The sequence below is a fragment of the Mugil cephalus genome, chromosome 19, assembly GCF_022458985.1.
Source record: "Mugil cephalus isolate CIBA_MC_2020 chromosome 19, CIBA_Mcephalus_1.1, whole genome shotgun sequence".
Classification (NCBI taxonomy): domain Eukaryota; kingdom Metazoa; phylum Chordata; class Actinopteri; order Mugiliformes; family Mugilidae; genus Mugil; species Mugil cephalus.
This window is the reverse complement of record NC_061788.1, coordinates 22,927,068-22,949,626: the sequence shown is the minus strand read 5'-3', so window position 1 is coordinate 22,949,626 and position 22,559 is coordinate 22,927,068. Positions and strand designations below refer to the sequence as shown.

General features: G+C 38.4%; 1 protein-coding gene across 2 annotated transcripts in view; it reads left to right on the top strand.

Annotated features, from left to right (window-relative positions):
- The first annotated feature begins 7,763 nt into the window (after positions 1 to 7,763).
- Positions 7,764 to 22,559, top strand: part of sh3glb2b (SH3-domain GRB2-like endophilin B2b) — a 48,827-nt gene continuing 34,031 nt past the window's right edge. Inside the window, exons 1-4 of one of the 2 annotated variants that reach the window (XM_047569280.1) lie at positions 7,764 to 7,983; positions 16,917 to 17,058; positions 17,923 to 17,934; positions 20,147 to 20,275. In XM_047569280.1, the coding sequence (XP_047425236.1) occupies positions 7,921 to 7,983; positions 16,917 to 17,058; positions 17,923 to 17,934; positions 20,147 to 20,275 (346 nt within the window). In that variant the 5' untranslated portion in view covers positions 7,764 to 7,920. The remainder of the gene's footprint in view (positions 7,984 to 16,916; positions 17,059 to 17,922; positions 17,935 to 20,146; positions 20,276 to 22,559) is intronic. The other variant, XM_047569281.1, reaches the window with a different exon arrangement.

Below are 22,559 nucleotides of genomic sequence, written 5' to 3'. Positions count from 1 at the left end.
CACAGAGAACAGGTCCAAATTGCAGATTTGGCACAGAGAGTATCTGAGCTGGCTAGTTTAGGGACCAGTCGCACTGCTGCTCAGGGAGAGCAGCTGAAGTTTGCTGCTGATGGCCAGCCTATATGTTTTAAATGTCGTGTGGCTGGCCATATTGCTCGGCAGTGTCAGGTAGTTGCGCCCACACGCAGAGCAGCGCCTGCGGTGCGGTCTGCAAGCTCACAGGATAGACCGGCCCATGTAGCTGAGCAGCTGGGACACCTTCTCCCCCTGTGGGGACAGTCGGGCTCAGCTGACCCAGCTGGGTCAATGCGCTTTGTGCCAGCTGCTGTTCCGTATGGTCTGGCGACAGGGTGTCAGTTTTTGTGCGTTGACCCATTGGGGGCAGGAGAAAGGAGTCTGCCAGGTGAATTACTTGTGTCCAGTGTACTGGTTGCAGTTGAGAATGGACATGTTGCAGTACCAGTGCTGAATGTAGGGTGCGTGGATGTGTGTATTGTTCCTCAGACTCAGCTTGGTTCATTGCATGTGGTGGATGTGGTGTCTGGGGACACTGCTTTGGTGGCATTTGAGCAGGTAGCCCCACAGGAGGAGCAGGTATTGGTGTGTGAAGAGGTTGTTGGGGTTGTGGGACAGGAGCTGCCAGTAGAGGTGGTCGTAATGGAATTTCCAGGTCTTACCCCAGAGCAGGGCCAGAAAGCAAGGCAGCTTTTGTCTGAGCAAAAAGCTGAGGTCTTTGCAAAGTCAGAAACTGATTTGGGATGTACAAATGTGATCGAACATGAGATTCTGGTTGTGGATGCCGTGCCGGTTAGACAACGCTATAGGCGAATACCACCAAGCCAGTATGAGGAAGTTAAGGCTCATATAGCGCAGCTACTACAACAGGGAATTATCAGGGAGAGTAGTAGTCCTTACTCCTCTCCTTAAGTAATAGTACGAAAGAAGGAAGGCTCTATAAGGCTCTGTGTGGATTACTGGCAGCTTAATGCAAAAACCCGGAAGGATGCATTTCCTCTTCCATGTATTGAAGAGTCGTTGGATGCCTTAAGTAGGGCCAGGTGGTTTTACACTCTTGACCTGGTGAGTTGTGGTGGTGGCTGAGAAGGATCGTGGTAAGACTGCTTTCTGTACACCCTTTGGGTTATTCGAGTTTACGCGGATGCCATTTGGGCTCTGTAATGCACCAAGTACCTTCCAACAGCTGATGGAGCGAATTTTGGGTGATCAGAGGTTCCAATCCTTGCTTTTGTACTTGGACGATATTGCTGTATTCTCCTCCACATTTGAGCAGCACATTGGAAGGCTTGATTTGGTGTTGTCTCATTGAAGCAATTCAACCTCAAGATCAAGTTGAGTAAATGTTGATTTTTTTTCAGTCTGAAGTAACTTACTTGCTTACAAGTTTTTATCGCAGGTTTGTGAGAGATTTTGCGAAGTTGGTAGCACCACTCCATGCTTTGACGACGCGCTTATCAGATAAGAGGGCTAAAAAGCCATCTGCAGTCCAGTTTGGTCAGCTGTAGGGTACAGCCTGTGAAGAGGCATTTGTCACATTGAAGCAGAAATTAATTTCGGCTCCAGTACTAGGATATACAGATTCTGCTAAGCATTTTTTTGTAGAGATTGATGCTAGTGACCGGTGGTTGGGGGAAGTGTTGTCGCAAGAGAGTGGGGGGCAGTGGCGACCAGTGGCATGCAAGTCGAGGTCTGCAGCAATCGGAGCGTAACATGGAAAACTATAGTGCCCGGAAGCTGGAGTTGTTGTGGTTGAAGTGGGCCGTGACTGATAAATTCTTAGATTATCTGATTGGTAATAAATTCACTGTGTTCACCGATAATAATCCATAGAGTCATTTGAACACAGCAAAGTTTGGGTGCTGTAGAACAGCGGTGGGTGTCTAAACTGGCTCAGTTTGACTTGCAGGGGCGGATGCTCTTTCCCGACAGCACTCTGATCTGGTGGGGTCTGGAGAGGCACCTGCGGTACCAACTTTTCAGGAGGCCCAGGATGTGTTGGCTGGGTCCCAGGAGGAGGTTTTGTGCCAGAGGGGCAGTGTTAGTTTCCAGCATGCATCTGTGTCCAGTTTTCCCTCCTTCGATGTGGGTGCCCTGGCTAGTTTGCAGCAGGCCAATCCACGAATAGCTGCTTTCTGAGTATACTGGTCGAGGGGCACAAGGCCTTGTAGAGAGGAGAGGAGGTAGGAAAGCAAGAGGACAGTTGAACTTTTGAGGCAGTGGGACAGAATGACTGAGATGGAGGGAGTGCTGTATCGTGAGCTGTGGGGTCAGAAGGAAGGGTTGGCTAAGCAATTGTTGCTACCTGCAGTGTTGCATGGAGAAATGCTTACCCACATGCATATAAATCACAGACACCAGGGTGTTGAACGGACACTTAAATTGGTTCGGATCTGGTGTTATTGGCAAGGGATGTTTAAGGACATTGAGGCATTTTGTAAGGCCTGTGAATGCTGTGTTGTCTCTAAGGCCGCGCAGCCAAAGGTGGCTGCAGCATTGGCGCGTTTATTGGCTTTTAGGCCGCTGGAAGTGGTTGCAATGGATTTCACGGTGTTGGAGCCGTTGTCAGATGGGGGGGAGAATATTTTGGTTTTGAGTGATGTGTTCTTAAGATTTACAGTTGCAGTGCTGACCCGAGATAAGTGGGCAGTATCCCTTTTAACAATACTTGAACCTGGTGCTACAGTACCTCCTGTATAATTATAGTGCCTGGGTTTTTGGCACTTTGGGGCAGGCTGTGACCACTGCCCAAGGTTGTAGCTACTCTATTCTATTTTTTTTCTGTTTCTGAAGAGTGGCCAGGTCTTAGGTTAATTTTAGGCAGACCCTGCTGATTTTTCGAACACTGGTAGGATCTGCCCCGTATTAGACACACTAGGTGTAGGGGTGAAGTTCTCCCTTGTTGCCTTGTTGTTGTTGTTTTGTTTTGTTTTTTTGTTTTTGTTTTTTTTTGTTAGCTTTGTTAGCATTTGGGTTCTTTTTTATATATATATATAGCCAGATTATTAGCTCTTAAGGAATCATCTGTTTTGCTCTGTTTTGCTTTGCTTTTTGCTTTGCATCCACCGGCCCTCTTCCCTGTTTTGTTGTGTTTATTTAAGTTACGCTACAATAAACTACCTTTACCACCTGGTTATTTTGTGTTGCTCCCCTTTTCCCCTGCGAGCCGGGGCGTAACAGATAACTAAATGATTAGACAATGAATGTCTGATATGTTTAGGGCCAGATACAGTGACTTCTGTTTTGTCTGAATGTAAGACTAGGACGTCAGGTCACTGAAGCCTTTGTCTTTAAGGCAGGGGTCTTCAAAGTTTTTTAGGCCAAGGACCCCCAAACTTATGAGACTATGGACTCAATACCTACCGGCATAGTGTTATTGATAAATATACATTATATATATATATACACGCATATTATTATTATTATTATTATTATTATTATGATTATTATTATTATTATTATTATTTTGTATTCAATAGTAAGCTATCCAAATAATTGGGTTCAAATATTCATTTTTTTTATTTTTTATTTCAAACATGTGCAACAGTAGGGTGGCCATTGTAAACATGCCTGACATATGTATTGCTGAATTAGTGAAGCGCTGACTGAAAGATAATGTCTTCTGCTCCATTAATCCCTTTACTAATGTCACAGCACGGTGAGGTTAAGTTGGGTTTTTGCCCTGTCTCCATGTTTTGTCTCATCACTTTCTGTTTTATTTTGAAGAGTACCTTTTGAGGTACCTCTCGTTTCAGGTCACTTGCCCTTCCTCATGTGTCACCGGTCTGATTGTCTTCCCTGATTCCTGATTACTCTCACCTGTTCCCCATTACTTCCATGTGTTCAAAAAGTCTGCATCTCCCTTGTTTTGTGCCAGAGTGTTCATCTTTGTCCTCGTGTGTTCACCCCAGCCTTACCACAGCCTTGACCATGATCGTTATTTGGATTTTGCCCTTCCACCGAGCATTTTTCAGTTTAAAAGACGTCTAATAGACGTCTAACCTGTCCTTAGATGTCTAGGCTAAAATCGGTCTACCACTGGTCTAAAAATGAAAGTTTTTTAGACGTTAGAAGTTTAGGCCAGCCGTCTATTAGACATCTAAAAGACGACTACATCTAGACATCTCATCTAATCTTAGACGTTTAAATAACCGCTAATATACGTTTATTTATAGACGTCTAAAGTTAGATGTTTGCAGACGTCTATTTTTAGACCAAATGTATACGCCTTGTCTAATCTTAGACGTTTAAATAACTGCTAATGAACGTCTATTTATAGACGTCTAAAGTTAGACGTTTGCCAGACGTTTACTTTTATTCCATATTTAAACCCCATTATAGAATATAGACGTCATATAGACGTCTATTAAACATAATATTATAAGGATATTCTAAAAAATCTAGATATTTAAGTAATGTAATTACATCTATTAAGTCATTCACAACAAACCTATATTAAAAGGAAATTAAAGTTGTTAGATTAGGTTCTGTAAAAAAAAAAGGGGGGGGGGGGGGCAAATTTAACCTGTGATCCTTACGTCGATGTAGTTGCAGTATGTTACGACAATTTATTTACATTATGTGTTTTTTTGTTTGATTTTTTTTTTTTGGTCTTTTAAATAGGTTTCAGTAACACTAATATCATGCTTATTTTACCACTGGATATAATATAATATAATCTCTTGATGTGAACATTAACCAAACTATCCTAGTGTAATCTCAATCAATACATTTTTAAAACAAATTCCAACCATCACAAACATATGAAAGTGCAATATACATATTTTTAATTTCTTAACAAAAACATACATTTCAAGCATATAAACACACAAACTCAAAAAATATAACAAAATAAAAGAACCTTTTGGTTATGTTTTTAAACGTGGTAAAAACGCAAAATAAAAAAGGCCATTGCTGTGCTGATGATGTCATCTGTGGCCTCTGAATATTTTATTCAGAGGCAGCTTCTGTGTCACAGATACTATCCAATAACAAAAAGTACAGGAAACTACAGAAAGCGGAAAATCCCGTGATTCAAATGCAGTTTACTGCTCGTCTCTATCACAAATTGTTCAGAAATTAATTAATGTTTTGAATAAAAACTGTCTGAACGTATCGTCGACGATACGCTCGTCGTAGCAGGCAAGCCATAGCCAGCAAGCTAGCAGGCAAGCTATAGCTTGTGGAATGCCTGACATATGTATTACTGAATTAGTGAAGGGATGACTGAAAGATAACGTCTTCTGCTCCATTAATGAAATGTGGCCTATAATTATTGTTCCAATTATGTTTTAATGTTCACAGCTACTTATTTCATGAACTAACTTACCGTGACTTGTCACACTTTGTTTTTTCTATTAGCGCAACATTTCTCTGATACGATAGAACCTCCGATAGAACTGGAGCCGTCCTATCGGGCCCCGATATATTGGTGACCTTTTGTGTATAAATTACAGCTTATTTTCCTTTGCACAGTAATGGAAAGTGATGAGACAATGGAAATTCAGACAATATTTTCTCACAATGTTGTCTAAGGGAAGCATAACGTGAAAAGTATTGGTCTTAGCACAGAAACCTGAAGAACTTACTTTTATAGAAGTAGAAGAATCTTTGTTGACATGGACAAACTGGAATGTCTGACAGATAGGATTCAAAGCAGTCTAATGTGGTTCCTTCAATCATGATCGTACTTTCAAGTCTCTGTAGTAGAATACTATGATCAATAGTGTCAAATGCAGGACTAAGATCTAGCAGGACAAGTATAGACACACTTTATTTAATCGCAGCTGTTTTTGTATTATGATTAACTCTAAAATCTGACTGAAATTCTTTAAACAAACCATTCGTGTTTAAATGGTTACGCAACTGTTCGGCAACAACTTTTTTTCTAGAATTTTACAAATAAACGGAAGGTTGGATATCGGTCTATGAGGCTGTATGACCTTAGCCTGCTCTTTGTATACCACATAAATATAAATATTGTTGTTTTTAATTTGCTATTTGTTTTGTATTTATTTTAGGTTTACTTTTCCAACTCTTGTATGCTCTGTCCTTACAACTCCTATGCTGTTGCAGCACTACCAATTTCGCAAAGTAAAAGATTCTCGTATCCTATCTTATCTTAAATCAGTGTCTAGAGAAGGTTGTTTAAGTAAACATTTAAATACAGCAATCTTAAAAGACTGAGGCACATACAGTATATTTAATAAAGATACATTTAACTGGTTTAATATGGAGGTGTTAATTAATAGAGCTGATGGTTTAGATGCTGTAATTATTGACGTGAAGTTCTCTCTATCGGAGAGAAGGATTCCTAATATTGATTAGGTCCTACAGAAGTTTCTAATGTTTCTGTACTTACATCTTTGACAGCTGTTGGGAGGATGCATTAAACTATTTCTCTAATGCTTAAATTCTGTCCTATTAGTAAAGTACATTAAGTCATTACTACTGAGGGATGACACAATAGACGACTCAACAAAGCAACAACTTTTCTCCACCTGGCTATAGTGCTGAAAAGAAATCTGATGTTGTTTACTTCCATTAATGATGAATAATACATTGATCTTACATTACAGAGAGCTTTTGAACTACACAACTGTGAATTATACCAGAAAACTAGCATCCTCCGATTCATTCCTTCTTTTTCAGAGGGGCAACTGAGTTAATACTTTGACTGAGTAATACTGCATTGCTATCAACAAAATAATTAGTTTTTGTGGTGGTTAAATTTTGATTGCTATTATCTACAACATTGGCACATGGCACAGAGATAAATAATGAAGGAATTAATTCCTTATGTCTAGTTACGCATCGCTAGATAAGCATGTACTGTAACTAAATTTCTTTTCAATTTCTTTATAATCCAATATAAATTCAAATATTATGAGGAAATGATCAGTCAAAAGAGTGTTATGAGTAAATACTGTCAAACCTTCAGTTTCTATGCAGTAAGTACGGACGAGATCTTAGGTGTAATTAAAACATTGAGTCGATCTGTTTACAAATTATTCTAAACCACAACCACTTTCACAGGAAACTATTCTTAAATCAGCCAAACTATGACAAAATGTCAACTGTCCCTTGATATATCACAATATTGGTAATTCTACAACTGAATTTTGAACACCTCTATTTTGCGCTGCCGAATGCCCGGAAGTATCAAAACATGCAGTCTAGTATGCAATTATTCTTGTGATAGCAGGAGATCAAGAATCAAGAGCCTTTTGACCATGAGAAAATAATGAAACTTTGCAGAGATTCCGGCTTAAAGGTACACATAAATACACAGACATTTAATAACATTTATGAATAAGAAAAACACTTAGAGAGAAAAACATGTGCAGAGAAAATGTAAATACTGCAATAGTGTACATAAAGTGCAGAGATCTAATGTACAGAATGCAAAATATAGTGTGTATTATTTATCTGAATCAATCCTTGGAAGCCAGTAACAATAATACAGTATGTCATATGTTTTTGATCATGTAACTACTCAGGGATTCCACCTGTAGTGCCCTGTCAGAACCATTAGTACAGGCAGATCACAAACAGTTTAAAATATCTGAGAAATAAATAAATGAAATAAAAATAGTAAATATATTTCACACTTTGTTGTTTATATGAGAATATAAGATAATGGTGATTGACAGCTTACTGTTGAGAGAGGCCCCTGAACAATTTTGAAGAGAGCCTCGATAGACTCTAGAATCTCCTCTAGAATCGGTGGTAGTGTTGCGATCTCTTTAAACGCAGGGCGGAGAGCAGATTTCCGATCGTCCACGAAGCGGATTATGGCTCCAGTTCTGCTGCGTCTCCTGCAACAACACATCCTCAGCTGATCCGGAGGATTCCCTCTACGGGGAAACAAACGAGCCAAACATATGCCCAACTCAGCACAGTAGCATGGATTTCAACGTCAAAAAACTGGCCTCTGGTGCAGGGGTTTTCTTCACCCGGGCAGTGCAGGTAACGCTCGATTTATTGGCTGCACAGCTCCTAAGCAGAACCTTCAAGGCTCGGGTAATTCGTGGATTGTTATGCACTCACACACGAAATGCAACCTGTGCGGATAAGAAAAAGATTTGGGCCATGGTACTGGATATATCCAACACAAAGACAGCCGATGTTTTTATTTGTTATATCGTATTGTTGTAATTTTGTGCTGCGTGTTTTGATAAGCACGACCAGCGCTGTAAGACGATAAGGGTTGGTCAAGCCTCGATCCATTATTGATGACTGTATCGAGTGCATCACCCATGTGACACACAGGCCTCCACTACGAGGCAGCTGAGTAAACTCGTTTCGATGGATACAAATACGCCGATCAGGCATAACATTAAAAAACAGACTCATCAGAGAATGGACATGGGCCTTCTGAGAGTGTCCTGTGGTGTCTATCTGGCAACAGAAATGTTGTTAGTGGGGGCCTTTGAATCTTATGTGTTGAGAGGAGGGACCTCTGTGGATCATCCCACAGTCTAGGGAATTTGGAGGCCAGGGGCTTGTAAACCAGGATAAGGGATTAACTTGGGATATGTTGGTTGTCCCGGATAAACTTATCCATGATCCGGTTGCACAAAAGCGGGATATGATATGACACAAGTTACAATGTAGATTTATCCTGTGGAGCTAGCCTGCTCCAGACCAGGCTAAATTCCAGGATCTATTTAATCTCATCCCTTATTTCAGCCAACCAATATTTATTCCACTGCCCACTACACATTGTTGTCACATACTATACCCACTGTCATTATTTAAACATTTGTCATCATTAATTACAATCATTTTAGATGGTTTTGCAATCAGTAGATAGTTTAGTTTCCCATAGACTATATATAAAAGTACACACCATATATAAATGTAAATACACATCAATGAGTAATATGATGTTTCTTTATTGAATAAGGATAAATCAAAGCAAGATATCAGCTCCTTTCAAAACTGAAGTCCCATAGTGCTCTACAAGATAGAAAGCACAGAATCAAAGCATATTATACCACACACAAATACATGCAGGACAAATCCATACTTAAATGAACAGAAAAATATCAGGCCTGTATACACAGTATACAGCACAATAGGCCAAAACAATATAAAATAAGACAATTTCCTTTGGCATTCGAGGCCCACTTTAACTCACCTCTAAAGCATGCATCTCTGCCATTGCAGGCCATATTCAACTTAAATTTACAGAAAACATTTTAAATTAAATAATTTAAGATGTATCGGTCTCTAACCAGCCGACCACTGTTATCAACCGGGAAGATGGCTAGATTGTCTCAGTCCACCATCTGATGGCACTCTGGGGGACCTCTCCCTCCTCAGGCAAGCCTAATAGGAGAGGACAGCACAGGCCACAGTGATGTCACACGCCCTGTCTGGGCTGACCCTTAGGTGGTGTAAACATGGGAAGTGTTCCTTCAGGAGTCCAAAGATCATCCTGATCTGAGCCCTTGTCCTGGTGGGGGATTATTATACAGTATGTCTGCTGTGCTTCTTGGTCTGAATATGTTGTGAGCCAAAAAGGCTGGCAGGCATCCCCTCTGTCCCCCACCAGTACACCAGAAAATTCACCTGTGAATACAAAATGTCGTCATCACAACCTCATAAATAGAGTGACATTCTTGCCATGATATTAAAAGTGGTTATTAGAGGTTATGTGGGTCAGCTTGTGATAGGTGATTATAGATTGCAAAGCACCGAAATTTTCGGGAGTCATGGACCGAGCCAGGACACTCTGCCACAACATTCCTGATCAGGTAGTCAGCACTGCAGATAATTTTTATAAGATGTAGACTATTAAACCAATCAGTGCACATCACAAGCAATGTACAGTGTTCAGTGAGGCCCCTGAGGAGGATTTTATTTTGATGTGGGTGCAGTCAAATGCACCAGTGACGTTGAGGAAACCTATAACTCAAAGCAATGAATACCCCACTATGACTGTTAATTCAATTCAATTCAGTTCAATTCAGTTTTATTTATAAAGCGCATTTCATGCACAAGGCAGACTCAATGTGCTTTACAAGAGGTATACATAGTTACAATACAAACAGTTACATAAAAATCAGTTTGGAATCAATTGAAAGGTGTAGGTGCAAGTAAACAATCATATGTATGCCATTTTCACCACATACACACTGAAACTCACAGAACCACACATGCACACACGCACACACACAGCTCAGCAGAATGCTGTTGAAAAAAGATAGGTTTTTAATCTGTTTTTAAAGATGACTAACTGTGTCAGGCAAGGTGTTCCATTTTTGTGGGGCATATACACTAAAAGCTGCCTCCCCTTCTTTGGATCTGGTGCGAGGGATGAGTAAATTGCCACTGCCTGTTGACCCAAGTGTTCTAGCTGGGGTGTAAGTGATGAGCATATCTGTGATGTACTGAGGTGCAAGACCGTGTAGTGCTTTATAAACCAGGAACAGTATTTTGAAATTGATTCTTGTTCTAACAAGCAACAAGTGCAGAGATTTAAGAACGGGTGTGATGTGTTGATATTTTTTGGTACCAGTCAGAATACGTGCAGCTGCATTTTGAATTAGTTGTAACCTCTGAATACTTGAATTCGGGAGTCCAGTGACGAAACCATTACAGTAATCTAATCTACTTGTTATAAATCCGTGGATTAATTTTTCCGAGTCTGATTTTCACAGAAAGTCCCTCAATTTGGAGATATTTTTGAAATGATAAAAAGATGATCTTGTAATGTGATTGATATGACTTCTGAAATTTGAGATGTGTGCTGAGATGTGCTGTGATTTTCAGTCTCTGAGCCTGTGCACCAAAGATGATTATTTCTGTTTTGTCTTTGTTTAGTTGTAAAAAGTTTTCTGACATCCATTGATTAATATCTTTGATACACTGAGTGAGGGATATTATGTGTGTGGGTAGTGAAATGTAAAGTTGCGAATCATCTGCATAATTATGGTAACTAAGATTATGTTTGCATATGACATGAGAGAGTGGAAGCGTGTAGAGATTGAATAGGAGTGGTCCAAGAGTTGACCCTTGAGGTACCCCACATGTAATGTTCATTTTGTTTGAATTGAATTCACCAATGGAGAAATAAAACTGCCGATCATAAAGGTAGGTTCTGAAGCAATTTAGAACTGGACCAGACAAGCCAACCCTCCTTTCAAGCCTTTTCAATAAAATTTTGTGGTCAACGGTGTCAAACGCAGAGCTAAGATCAAGTAGAACAAGAAACGAGATTTTTTTGGAGTCTGTGTTTATACGTAGATCACTTAAAACTTTAATAAGTACCGTTTCTGTGCTATGGTGGGGACGAAAACCAGACTGATAAGTGTCTAAAAGGCTATTTGATGCCAGATAATTCTTGAGCTGAATGTAAAGTGTTTTAACCTGAACTGTTAACACCTGTAATTTGTAATTTCTTTGTTACATTTAATGGGATTCATATTAAAGCTAGTAGCATGATGGTGTTGCTAGACACTGCAAGGTGAATCAAAGTCAGATAGTCCAAATTGATTTGATATGAATGGTTGGATATGTCCCATGTGAAGATGTACCTTGTATGAAGAGAGTGGCATCTTCTTGGGAGGGACTTAGATTTCAGTCTGTCCCACTATGGATTCCCTCCAACACAGGCCTGTCTCTCTTCAATTCTAAGGCTCTCTCCTTTGTTGGGGTGAGGTCAGCTAGTGGTGTCTCACCACTCGCTTTGCTTGTGTGTGTGTGTGTTTAGTGATAAGTTAATTTAAAAACTGCATTTTGTGATATCTTTGACTAATATTTAATTTTGTTTGGTGATCTGAAACATTTAAGTATGACAAACATGCAGAAAAAAAAAAGTAAAATCAGGATCACTGTATTTTACCCCAACTGATGCAATGAGCTTCTCATTTCTTAAACAGTTAAGTTGAAAGACACATCTAGTGGTCATGGAAATCATGTTAGTCTGTTTGAGAATTGGATTAAAAACTGTTCCTGATGAACCTGATGCCATGCACAGTCATATTCCAAGATGACGGTGTCAGGATTCATCAGGCTCAGATTGTGAAGTGTGGTTCATGACGCATGAAACAACATTTTCACATATGGATTGACCACCATAAAGTCCAGACCTTAACCCCATTGAGAATCTTTGGGATGTGCTGGAGAAGGCTTTGCACATTGGTCAGAATCTCTCATCCTCAATACAAGATCTTGATGAAAACTGAATTCAACACTGGATGGAAATAAACTTAGTGACAATGCAGAAGCTTATCGAATCAATGCCACAGTGAATGCGCAGTCTAACGAAATATGAGTGTGCAACTTTTTTTTTGGCCAGACAGTGTAAATAGTGCATCAAATATCAGATGTGTGAGATTTGTAATTTGTACGGTGTATAAGTTAGTAAATATGTCAAACTGTCTAAAAAGGTATGGTAGCAACAAGTAGTAATGATATGCCAACAGATGAGCTACTGTAACTGAAATAGCAAAAAAAATTTATGCTGGTTCTGATAGAAAGGTGTCAGAACACAGTGGATCACAGTTTGTTTTGCCCACAGCCCATGCTGACCCTACTATGCCTACAATGGGCAAGTTAACATCAGATCTGGAGCACAAAGTAATGGAAGAACCTTCATTTTCTCTTGCATCTCTTCTCTTGGATTGGTACATCCCTTCAAGGGGATGGCCATACCTGGGGAACACACATTAAGTATTACATACCACATCACATGGGCTTCAAAATTCCCCAGATAAGAATCCAATTGAGCATGAGTGTCTCTCTCCGTGCCACATCACACATTCAGATGTCTAGTGGACTTCATGGATTTAAATGCATGTACCAAAAAAAAAAAAAAAAACAATTCTCAGGCACATAGCCACACATGTAGCCATTATGTGTGTCCGATCACATCAGTTGTTAACACAACTGCAGACACATCAGCGGCTGTGGTTCAGGAGGTAGCGCGGGTTGTCCATGAACCGAAGGGTTAGCGATTCGATCCCCCAAGTGTGCCATATGCCGAAGTGTCCTTGAGCAAGATACTGAACCCCCAGTTGCTCCCAGTGTAACTGGCATTGGTGTGTGAATGTGCGTGTGCTTGTGTGAGCGAATGGGTGGATGTGTCTCTGACTGTAAAAGCGTGTTGAGTACCTTTGAGTAGGTAGAAAAGCGCTATATAACAGCAAGACCATTTACCATCAGTTCTCCTCTAAGTAATCCACTTGTGTCTCCACCTTATTTTTCACGCTCAGGTTCTGTTGCCTGCAGATGCAGGATGCAACAGACATCTCAAGTAAATACTATTTAGGTTAACCTTTATTCTTCAGTAAGGCAGATTACTGACCACCGCAATTGTCTTAAAAATAATGAATTACTACACTACCTGCAAAACCTTTTTTTTTGTCATTTTGGGGGCATGTAAGTGGAGCATAGTGCAAGAGTAGTGCAACATCAAATTTCATTACATGGACATTTGAACGTCTTGTCTCACTGCAAAAATTAATAGTCTTAATATAAAAAATAAATACTTGGTTTGAGCAGATATAGACTAAAATTAAGTGAAATAATATGCCAGTGCAGTAAGATAATCACACCTGGTAAGATTTCTTAAAATAAGAAAAAATAAATACATATTAGGCAAGTGAGAAATATCTTAAAATAAGTGATGAAACACTCATTCCAAGTACTGTATGCAAGTCAAATAATCTCAAGCTTTTCAATTCTTATTTCACTTTTTGTTTCTTACTCAAATTGAATGAAAAAAAAATAAATCCAGAGCAATTTAACAAGATGATTCTTCTTAATGTAAGAGTTATAATTAGCTTTTATCTTAGTCAATACATTTAAAATCATACACAGAGAATATTGTTAACAGCATTTATTTGAAGTGTAATAATAATAATCATAATTAATCTCAATTCAAGTACATTTAACCTACTGTAAGCTCTACAATAGTGATACCATTCTAGATTTATGACAACCACCTACTTGAATGAAAACAAGTCTTGCATTAAACAAACAAATATTTTATTTTCTCTGCATAAGAAAGAACATCCCTTTTTAGCTCTGAAATGCAGGAGTCAACAGTTCTTACAATCCAGTGCAGTTAGTCAGTTACACTGAGACTTCACAGCACCAGTCATATTTTGGCTCACAGTCTGTATCTGAGCTCTCTTCGCTTTTCGTCGCAAGAAGTTCTCTGGGCCTGGGAAGAGTTCCTGCAGGTCTTCATGAGACAGAGTACTGATCATTTCTTTACAGCTGTGACATAATGTAAGACACACATTGCAAAATGAATTAGTGCCATAGAACAAACTGTATGAAACAGCTGGCTAGCACAGACTGGTTAGTGCATTAACAATATATAAAGAAATTACATACCTCAGTGGACTATGGATCACCATATCAGAGTGATGAATTAAACATTGTAATCAATTGTAATTCTCTTAATTCTGAAGCGATTTTAATTCAAATATACAGAGTGTAAATAGCAACTGACAATTTTGGAGAAACTCATAACAGCATAAATTCTAAATAATTAACATTTTAAGTTGTGGCTATTCAGAAGGTTAATGTTTTAGTATAGAATTGAGTAGATCCAACCAAGTAACTGGATTTAATTGAAACAAGTAACCAGTATCATGTTCAATTTATCCAATTTATAATAAAACCAATTTAATTAAAATTAATTCAGAATTCAGAGTTATGATGTAAAAATAAAACAATAACTACGTTCAAAATATATATATTTAACTACATTACCTCTTAAAGTCGACACCATGGCGTCATCAAGTTCGTCCATGCTGTTAGCGGTTTTAGCTAGCAAGTTAGTTCAGGTAGCGTTAGCTCGTGCTCGGCTGCAACAGTGTACACAACAAATACACATTGAAACATGGATAATATTTAACGTTCCCTCCAGAGAGCCGTACTGTTGTTCTTCTTCTTTGTGTTGTCAACTGCGCATGTTTTCAACCGACACGATAAAAAAGTGAGACATCTCACTTATTAAAAATCAGGTGAATGTATTATGCTCACGTAGATTCTGAATAAAACACGTTGTTTTTCAGAGATGGAAATAGCCATTAAGTGTGCAATTCTCATATTTTCGTTTAATCTTTAATGAGGGCTGCGCAGTACGGTAAAACCACTGCTGAACTATAGACTGCTACCATTTCCACAGATTTATGGCAGAAATTAATTTTATGTAACTGAACATTAAAAAAATCTGGATTTGTGTATCATTGTATTGTGTAATTTTGTTGGAGTTTTATTTTGATTGAAGGAATACTTCAACATTCTGGGAGTCTTGTGATCACCATGAGGCAAACAGCAGAGTCTCCAGAAAGTCACTATCTGATGAGTTTTTGTCAAAATCCGTTGAAACTTAAGGCTTTCCCGTAAACAAGACATATTTTCTTAAATCGAGTAAGCCTAATTACTGAAACAAAATGGTTTATCTTTTGCAAATAACACAGCAGCTTAAAAACCTCTTCAAATGTCAAAAAAAGCTTGTTTCATATGACATATGACTCAAAACAAGATGTTTTCAAGACTTTTTCACTTAACAAGATATTCAAGATGCGTTGTCTTAAACCAAGTCCCTATATCTTGCTGAAATGGTACTTGTTTGGGCAGTTGGGTCTTATATTAAATGTAATGAGATATTTTGACTAGAAATGAGACAAACATACTTGGTAAGATTTAAATTTTTTGCAGTGCTGTCTTTGACTCTCAACGAAGGCGGTCGCATTTTCCTCCCTCTCCTCTCCCTTATTTTCCCTGCTTTGCTCCTCTCATCTCGTTTGTCTACTATCTATACTTTTGAGAGACTCTCTCCGCACTGCTCTCCAAACTACAAAATCATGTAATTGATAAACTGGTCTCTCAACACAATTGACACAATTTTTTTGACAAGAAGCCTGCGTTCGGGAGAGCTGGACTGCCCTGCTGGAACATTCGTAGCTGGCTACACAATGGATGCGTGGGAAAGGTGGCGGGTCGCGTGCCTGGCGGCTCTTTCCGTGGAGGACATTGAAGACGTCTACCTATTCGGAACCATGATTTCATGTCTTTTGCTGATTGGATTAGGCATTGCCCTGGTTTATTGAGGAAATCAAAAAACGGTGACAACTGTCCAAAACCCCATAATGCTGCCCAACATGATTGAAGCGGTGGACAGAGCTGTCAGCACTCAGACTGTGTCTGTTCAGAACTTGAATCACGACATTGATAACATCATGGAGAAGCTTTTGGCTTTGCAAAAGAGAATGGATCAAATCAGAGACCAGAATGGACAAACAGAGTAGTTTTGCAAAAAAATGCATCTACTTGCCCAAAGACCAAACAATCCAAATTTTATCTGCTTTTGGCGCCCTAACAGCACTGGCCTCAGACAAGGCCGTTGCTGGAAGAACAACTCCCCTGAAGATGACTGCAGTGAGACGCTCTTGCATTCCCCCCACCCCCCACAGTTTGTCCCTACCGTTGTGTTTTCTGTAATGTAGTTGTGTTTTCTGTAATGTCGTTTTCTGTTTTCTGTAATGTTGTTTTGTTTTTTGTAATGTCATTGTGTTTGCTGTTTTTTGTAATGTTGTGTTTTCTAAAATGTTGTTGTGTTGTTGTGAAATGTTGTGTTTCAGAGCCACTGTAGAAATCCATCCCATAGTTGCAGTTTTTCCTTGTCTCTGTCACCTTAGTGCATACTCTGGGTTTCAGGCCATGTGTTGTAAAACATCTTGAGACAATTATATTGGGTTGTATTATCACCCTCATGATGCTGCTACATCAGACGTAGTAGGATTCATCCTCTGGTAACATGAATGTTTGTATAAAATGCCACATCAGTCCTACAGTAGTCATTGCAATTGTTGTAATTTGTTATTATCAGTCATGAATGTGCCAGTGATATACGTTCATGGTCCTCTCTCTAGTTTACAGAGGAGAAACTTGGCCAGGCGGAGAAGACCGAGCTTGAGCCTCACTTAGAAATCCTGATCACTCGGGCTGACAGCACCAAGAACTGGACTGAAAAGATCTTAAGACAAACGGAGGTGCTCCTGCAGCCCAACCCAAGTAAGTCCATCTTAATTGAAAAAAAAAAAATAATGTTCCTTACGGGGTCCTGTATGTCCCAAAAAACTGAATGTATAGAGTGTCAGTAGTGTTTCTTGTATCCTAGACTCGTTTTTGTTTCAGTTATACAGGAGGCAAAAGAATTGTCATTGTAAAATTGTTAATATTTGTTGATCTTTGCTCAGAAACTGTTTCATTTATACCATCTTATATTTCCAAAAATATTAAAACATAAACATTTTAAATTTGACTACATATTTTTTCTCAATTATTTATCAGTAACTCAATTTTGTCACCAGTTAAGTTTGAGTGTAAAGTTTTCCCCAGGAATAGGAGTTCAGGTCATCTACCCCCATTTCAGACGGTGAACCCAGGGCCTGAAACAGTTTTACTCTCCCCAAAATTTGCTGCTTGGGTGGCAGTACTTTCTGAAAGTTTAGGAACCTTTGGTGTGGTACAGCACCACACTGATGATTGCTCAAGTGCCCTAATGTTTTCCACAAATTTGAAATACACCATGCATCTCTGGAAACCCCAAACTACAATCGGATTGCTTCACTAGTAGTTTGTAGATTCCAACTATCAAGAGCATTTTGAATTGTGCTTTTTGTCAGCAGAAGAGTTTGTTTTAATATGGTGCATAATTAGTGAAAATTTATCCAGTGAATGTTGTAAGTTAAATTGGAAAATTACTATTTGGCAGACGGACTCTTATCTGTGAGAAAGTTCAAGGACATCAGTTCCTAGGAAATCATGGATATTTTTTGGAATGGTTTTTCGAGTAAGCCCTTAAAAATGAAATTGAATGCATTCTGGTAGTAGCATCTAACTCTTGACCTGTGCATTTCTCTAACCCTGCTTCAGTTGACCACACAGGTAAGTCTTCATCTTCTTTCCAATAGCGCTGCTGTGACTTTATGGACTCACAGATGGAAGCCTCCTGAATATTAACAGTGACAGTTGATACACTGCACAGTATAGCATACAGATTCACTGTATGTAGCTGCTGTTTTTTATGTTTTGTTTTGTTATTTTGTTTTAATGACAGCCAGTGTATGGGTTGACTTGGACTGTGCAAATACAATGTTCAGTTACAAGCACCCTAAGCAGTAAGACACCTTCCAGCATTTGTTTGATTGAATACAATCAATCCTGACTCTGTTGGCTCTGTTGGCACTAATCAAATATTGTACTCAGCTATATAATGTTGTACTTCATGTATTTCCAATTACGATATGTTTTACTTATGTACATTTTGAAAGGAAATTTCAGCTACCCAAAAATGATTGGATGGATTGGACTTGTCCAAAGATTTGAAAATCTGCCCACATCCATAACCTTCTAAGTTAATTAATGAATCAATGCTTGTTTTTGAAGTGTGCTAACAATGTGGAGTTTTGAGAGGGGGTTATGTTTTTGTATCATAGAATCAAATTAGCATTGGTTGTGCTTGGCGTTGGATTTTGTTACCTTTAGATGGCGTAAAGCTGAATTTTTTTCTCCAGTCTTCAAGCAAAGGTAAGACCTCCATCTGGTGGATTGAGGATCAATTTTGCCCAACAAAGTAAAGAGGGAAACTGGGACACAAATACAAGCAAGCATATGTTAATACATAATGGTGGAAAAAGCTTTTTGGACACCTCATGCATTTGTGAAAAATTGCATTAAGAATCTCTCTTGGGTCTTCAAGTGCAATTTCTTTTAGTACAGTCACAGACAAAATACTAAACAAATCCTAAAACAGCCATTAAAATTTTAAAAGTGATTGGTTCCATAAAAATATATAAGGGATTTTGAGTATTAGGTCATTTTGGTACCAGTGATCCACTAATGACACATTTTTCTGTTGCTGTGCTTCGTGTCTATATGAAGCCAGTACATTTGGAAGTTCTTCAGAGGCAAAATGCAGAAAACACACCTGAAGATGCAGATTCTCAGCCAGGAAGGGTACAGTTGCCGCCAGATCGCCAGGAAGTGCAGACGCAGTCCTTCAGCAGTTGGATCCACTCTGCAGAAATACAGATGAACCAAAAGCTAGAAAGGCAAACCAAGATCTGGGTGTCCAAGGGTTTCTTTAGCAAGAGATGACTGCATCCTAATCCACATGTGCGGGGAAAACCACTGAATGACATCATAGGAGCTCTAGATCATGGTCTAGATCATGGCCTAAGGTCCTACAAGGCTGTCAAGAAGACCCGATCAATGGGAGACAGAGGTTAGTCCGGCGCCATACAAGAGCTGGACAGTCAGGAACTGGAAGAAGGTTCTGTAGTCAGATGCGTCCAGTTTCCAGTTTTATATTCCCCCAGCTAATGTGAGAGTATGCGGAAGGCCAGGCAAGGCATTATCTCAAGCATGTACAGTACCCACTGTCATAAATGGTGGAGTCAGTATCATGGTTTGGGGATGCATGAGTGCTGCTCGTGTTGGTCATCACACTGTCTGTGATGGCACATTGAAAAATGTTATGCCATTTCCAAATCCACATGATCCCTTCTGTGCGTGCACCGTTCCGTCAAGGTCGAAACTGGATGTTTCAACAAGATAATGCCCCTTGCCACACTTAAGGGTGTCCAAAACAGTTTATTCCACCACTGTATATATCAACTGAGACTAAATTTGCTTTACAGTATGTGTAAAATTTGAGACCAGCCAGCCCTTCCTCTCACATCCGCATCAGAGAGAGGACAGATAAATTATGTGTCAAATAGCTGTAAACTCTTTTTAAATAAAAAGTTTTGAATTGTCAGCTATGGCTGTATCCCTTAGTGCATCTTCTCTCCTTAAGCTTTTTGTTCTGGATGGAGATTAATTTTCTGATTTCTAACCATTAATCAGGTAACAGTTACACCATTATTCTTCTTGTATGAATATATTGCTGCTAATGAAACTTGTTTTTCCCCAAATTGATTAAATAAGTAACTTTTGCAAAGAGTTAAACATAATCTTCAGCTGTCTGTTAGGAGGGCCACTTGTATCTGGTTTTGTATTTGCCAGAACTAGATTCTTAAACTCTATTGTGATATATTGTAGTTTGAAAGCTTTTATATTCATTTTTATATTGGTCACATTCCCACCTGTTATCCAGGTGCTCGAATAGAGGAGTTCATCTATGACAAGCTGGACAAGAAGCTTCCCTCTAGGACGACCAACTCAGAACTGCTGGGCCAGTATATGTTGGAAGCTGCCAATGAATTTGGTCCAGATACACCATATGGTACGTTGACCTTAAATCAAACTGATGTTGTAGCAGTTAATGAAACTGTGTGTGTGCTGAGTGTGTTATCTGGTTTTTGTTTGTGAAGCATTATTATTATTATTATTATTATTATTATTATTATTATTATTATTATTATTAGTAGTAGTAGTAGTAGTAGTAGTAGTATTAATATTAATGAATTGTTGAGACATTCTTTGTAGCAACAATTTTCCTGCTTGGTCACCAGCAAAGTAGTGGGCGCAGCACCACCAATTACTCAAAGTATGTTGTATTTTTGGACCTCTTTCTGTGTCCATCCTTTGATTCCATTTGATTTAGCTTCTCATCTATTAAACATCAATGAACATTGAGGTAAAATAAACTGCTGTTTTCTTCATGATGACTCACAGAGTAATCCCCTGTGGCATTTAAGTCCTGAGATTCCTCCCAAAAAAAAAAACAGCCCCAGAGAAAGTCTGCCTTACTAATCACATGCGATGAATGTTTATGATTTGATTTGAAGCGTAAAGTTTTTGTGCAGCAACTTGTTTTCTTGAACCTCGGAGAGAAATGTGCAAAGTTAATTTGACCTACAATAGAGACATGAACGGGTAAATCTGTAAAGTTGAGATAAATTATTATTTAAGATGCATCTCTTAATACTGTGCAAATCAGTGGAAGGGCTCCTCAAAAGAGAAGCCAAAGCAAGTGGAGCACCCCCTGGTGGCTAGCTGCAATATGAGTTATAAGCTTCACCTCCTCCATGTTGGGCCAAACTAAAAATACACAAAGTACACAAAAATACATTCCAATTATTTATTTTTTTCAAGATCGGTTTCAATCATTTTACGTAGTTAATATAATGCTGATGCAGATTCCAGTGTTAACTTGTCTGATAAGTTTTGTTTAAGTTGTTTGACGCTGTTAAGACAAGATGTGACATCATGATGACTACCAGTCTGGATAGTTTTTGAAAGGACATCTCCTACAAACTCACTTCGAGAGTATGAATCTAATGATATAATTAATCCATTGTTTATATACACTCACCTGACACTTTATTACACTGAAAAAAAATTGGAGTGACATTTACTTAAAAAAAATCTAGGCAAGTTTTTCCACACAGAAAGTACTTGTAATCTTTGCTCAGGCTCAAGGAAGTAATATTTACTTACTAGAACCACTTGTTTTGTTTTTTTTATGAAAAATACACAAGTAAATTGCACTGACAATACTTACCTATAAATTATAACTTTTCACTCAGATTACCATTGCATCTACTTACAAAATCCAAGTAAACGTTACTGATGTTTTTTGTTTCTTAGATTTTTGTTATATTCTATGTAATTATTAAGTAATATTTATTATTAATGTAATTGTTAATATTAATCAAATTAAGTAAATATTTTTATTAGTCTATTAAATAATAATTAAATAGTTTCCAAAAACAAATATTTGCAGCTTAAGGGATGTTTGAAAGACACTATTATTTCACATTTGAAATGGCATAGATATATTTAAAATATCTACATAACATTATAACCACAAATACTTGGCCATAGAACTTCTTGCTGGCAAATTTCAAAACAGTGCATATATACATGTACATATACATATACATATACATATAGAGTACAGACATTAAGGGAGTTCAGAGACCGTTATAAAGCTCAAAAGTAAAGCAGTGCAGAATTTGAAAAATGAAATGCAGAACCAACTGACACATCCATCTCATGTTGTGCCACATGAAACATACAAATTAAACATATCAAAATTAAACCAAACTGCCACACATAAAGAAATTATGTGATAAGTTAAATCTTGTCATTGCTAATTTGAACTTACCTTGTGTCAGACGTTGAAGGTCCTATGTCCTGTAACAAAAAAAAAGACGGTTATCAATATGCTTTTCAGCGAAAATGATGCACATTGATATTTAATTTTTTTTAAATGTACATGTTACATATTACAAATTATGTGTACAGTATTTTGTAATATTATCTGTATGGCCAGGTGTCTTGTTTTTGTAGTCCAAAGTAGTTGCTATTGTACACACAAAGGCTCCTCCTCATGCCCTTAAAGACTGTTGTGACTTCCTGTTCAAGTCTAAAAGGAAAACAGAAATATAATCACTAGAAGCAGTGACTCACTTTACATTGTGCTATGGTGACATATTCATCAAACATCAGAAAATTATTCTTTCTATTTAATAAGTACATAACTAATAACATAACCTGCTGGTTTTCGTGATGTGACATTATTGTTACACTACAGTTCACAAAGGAGAATTTATTGAAAGTAG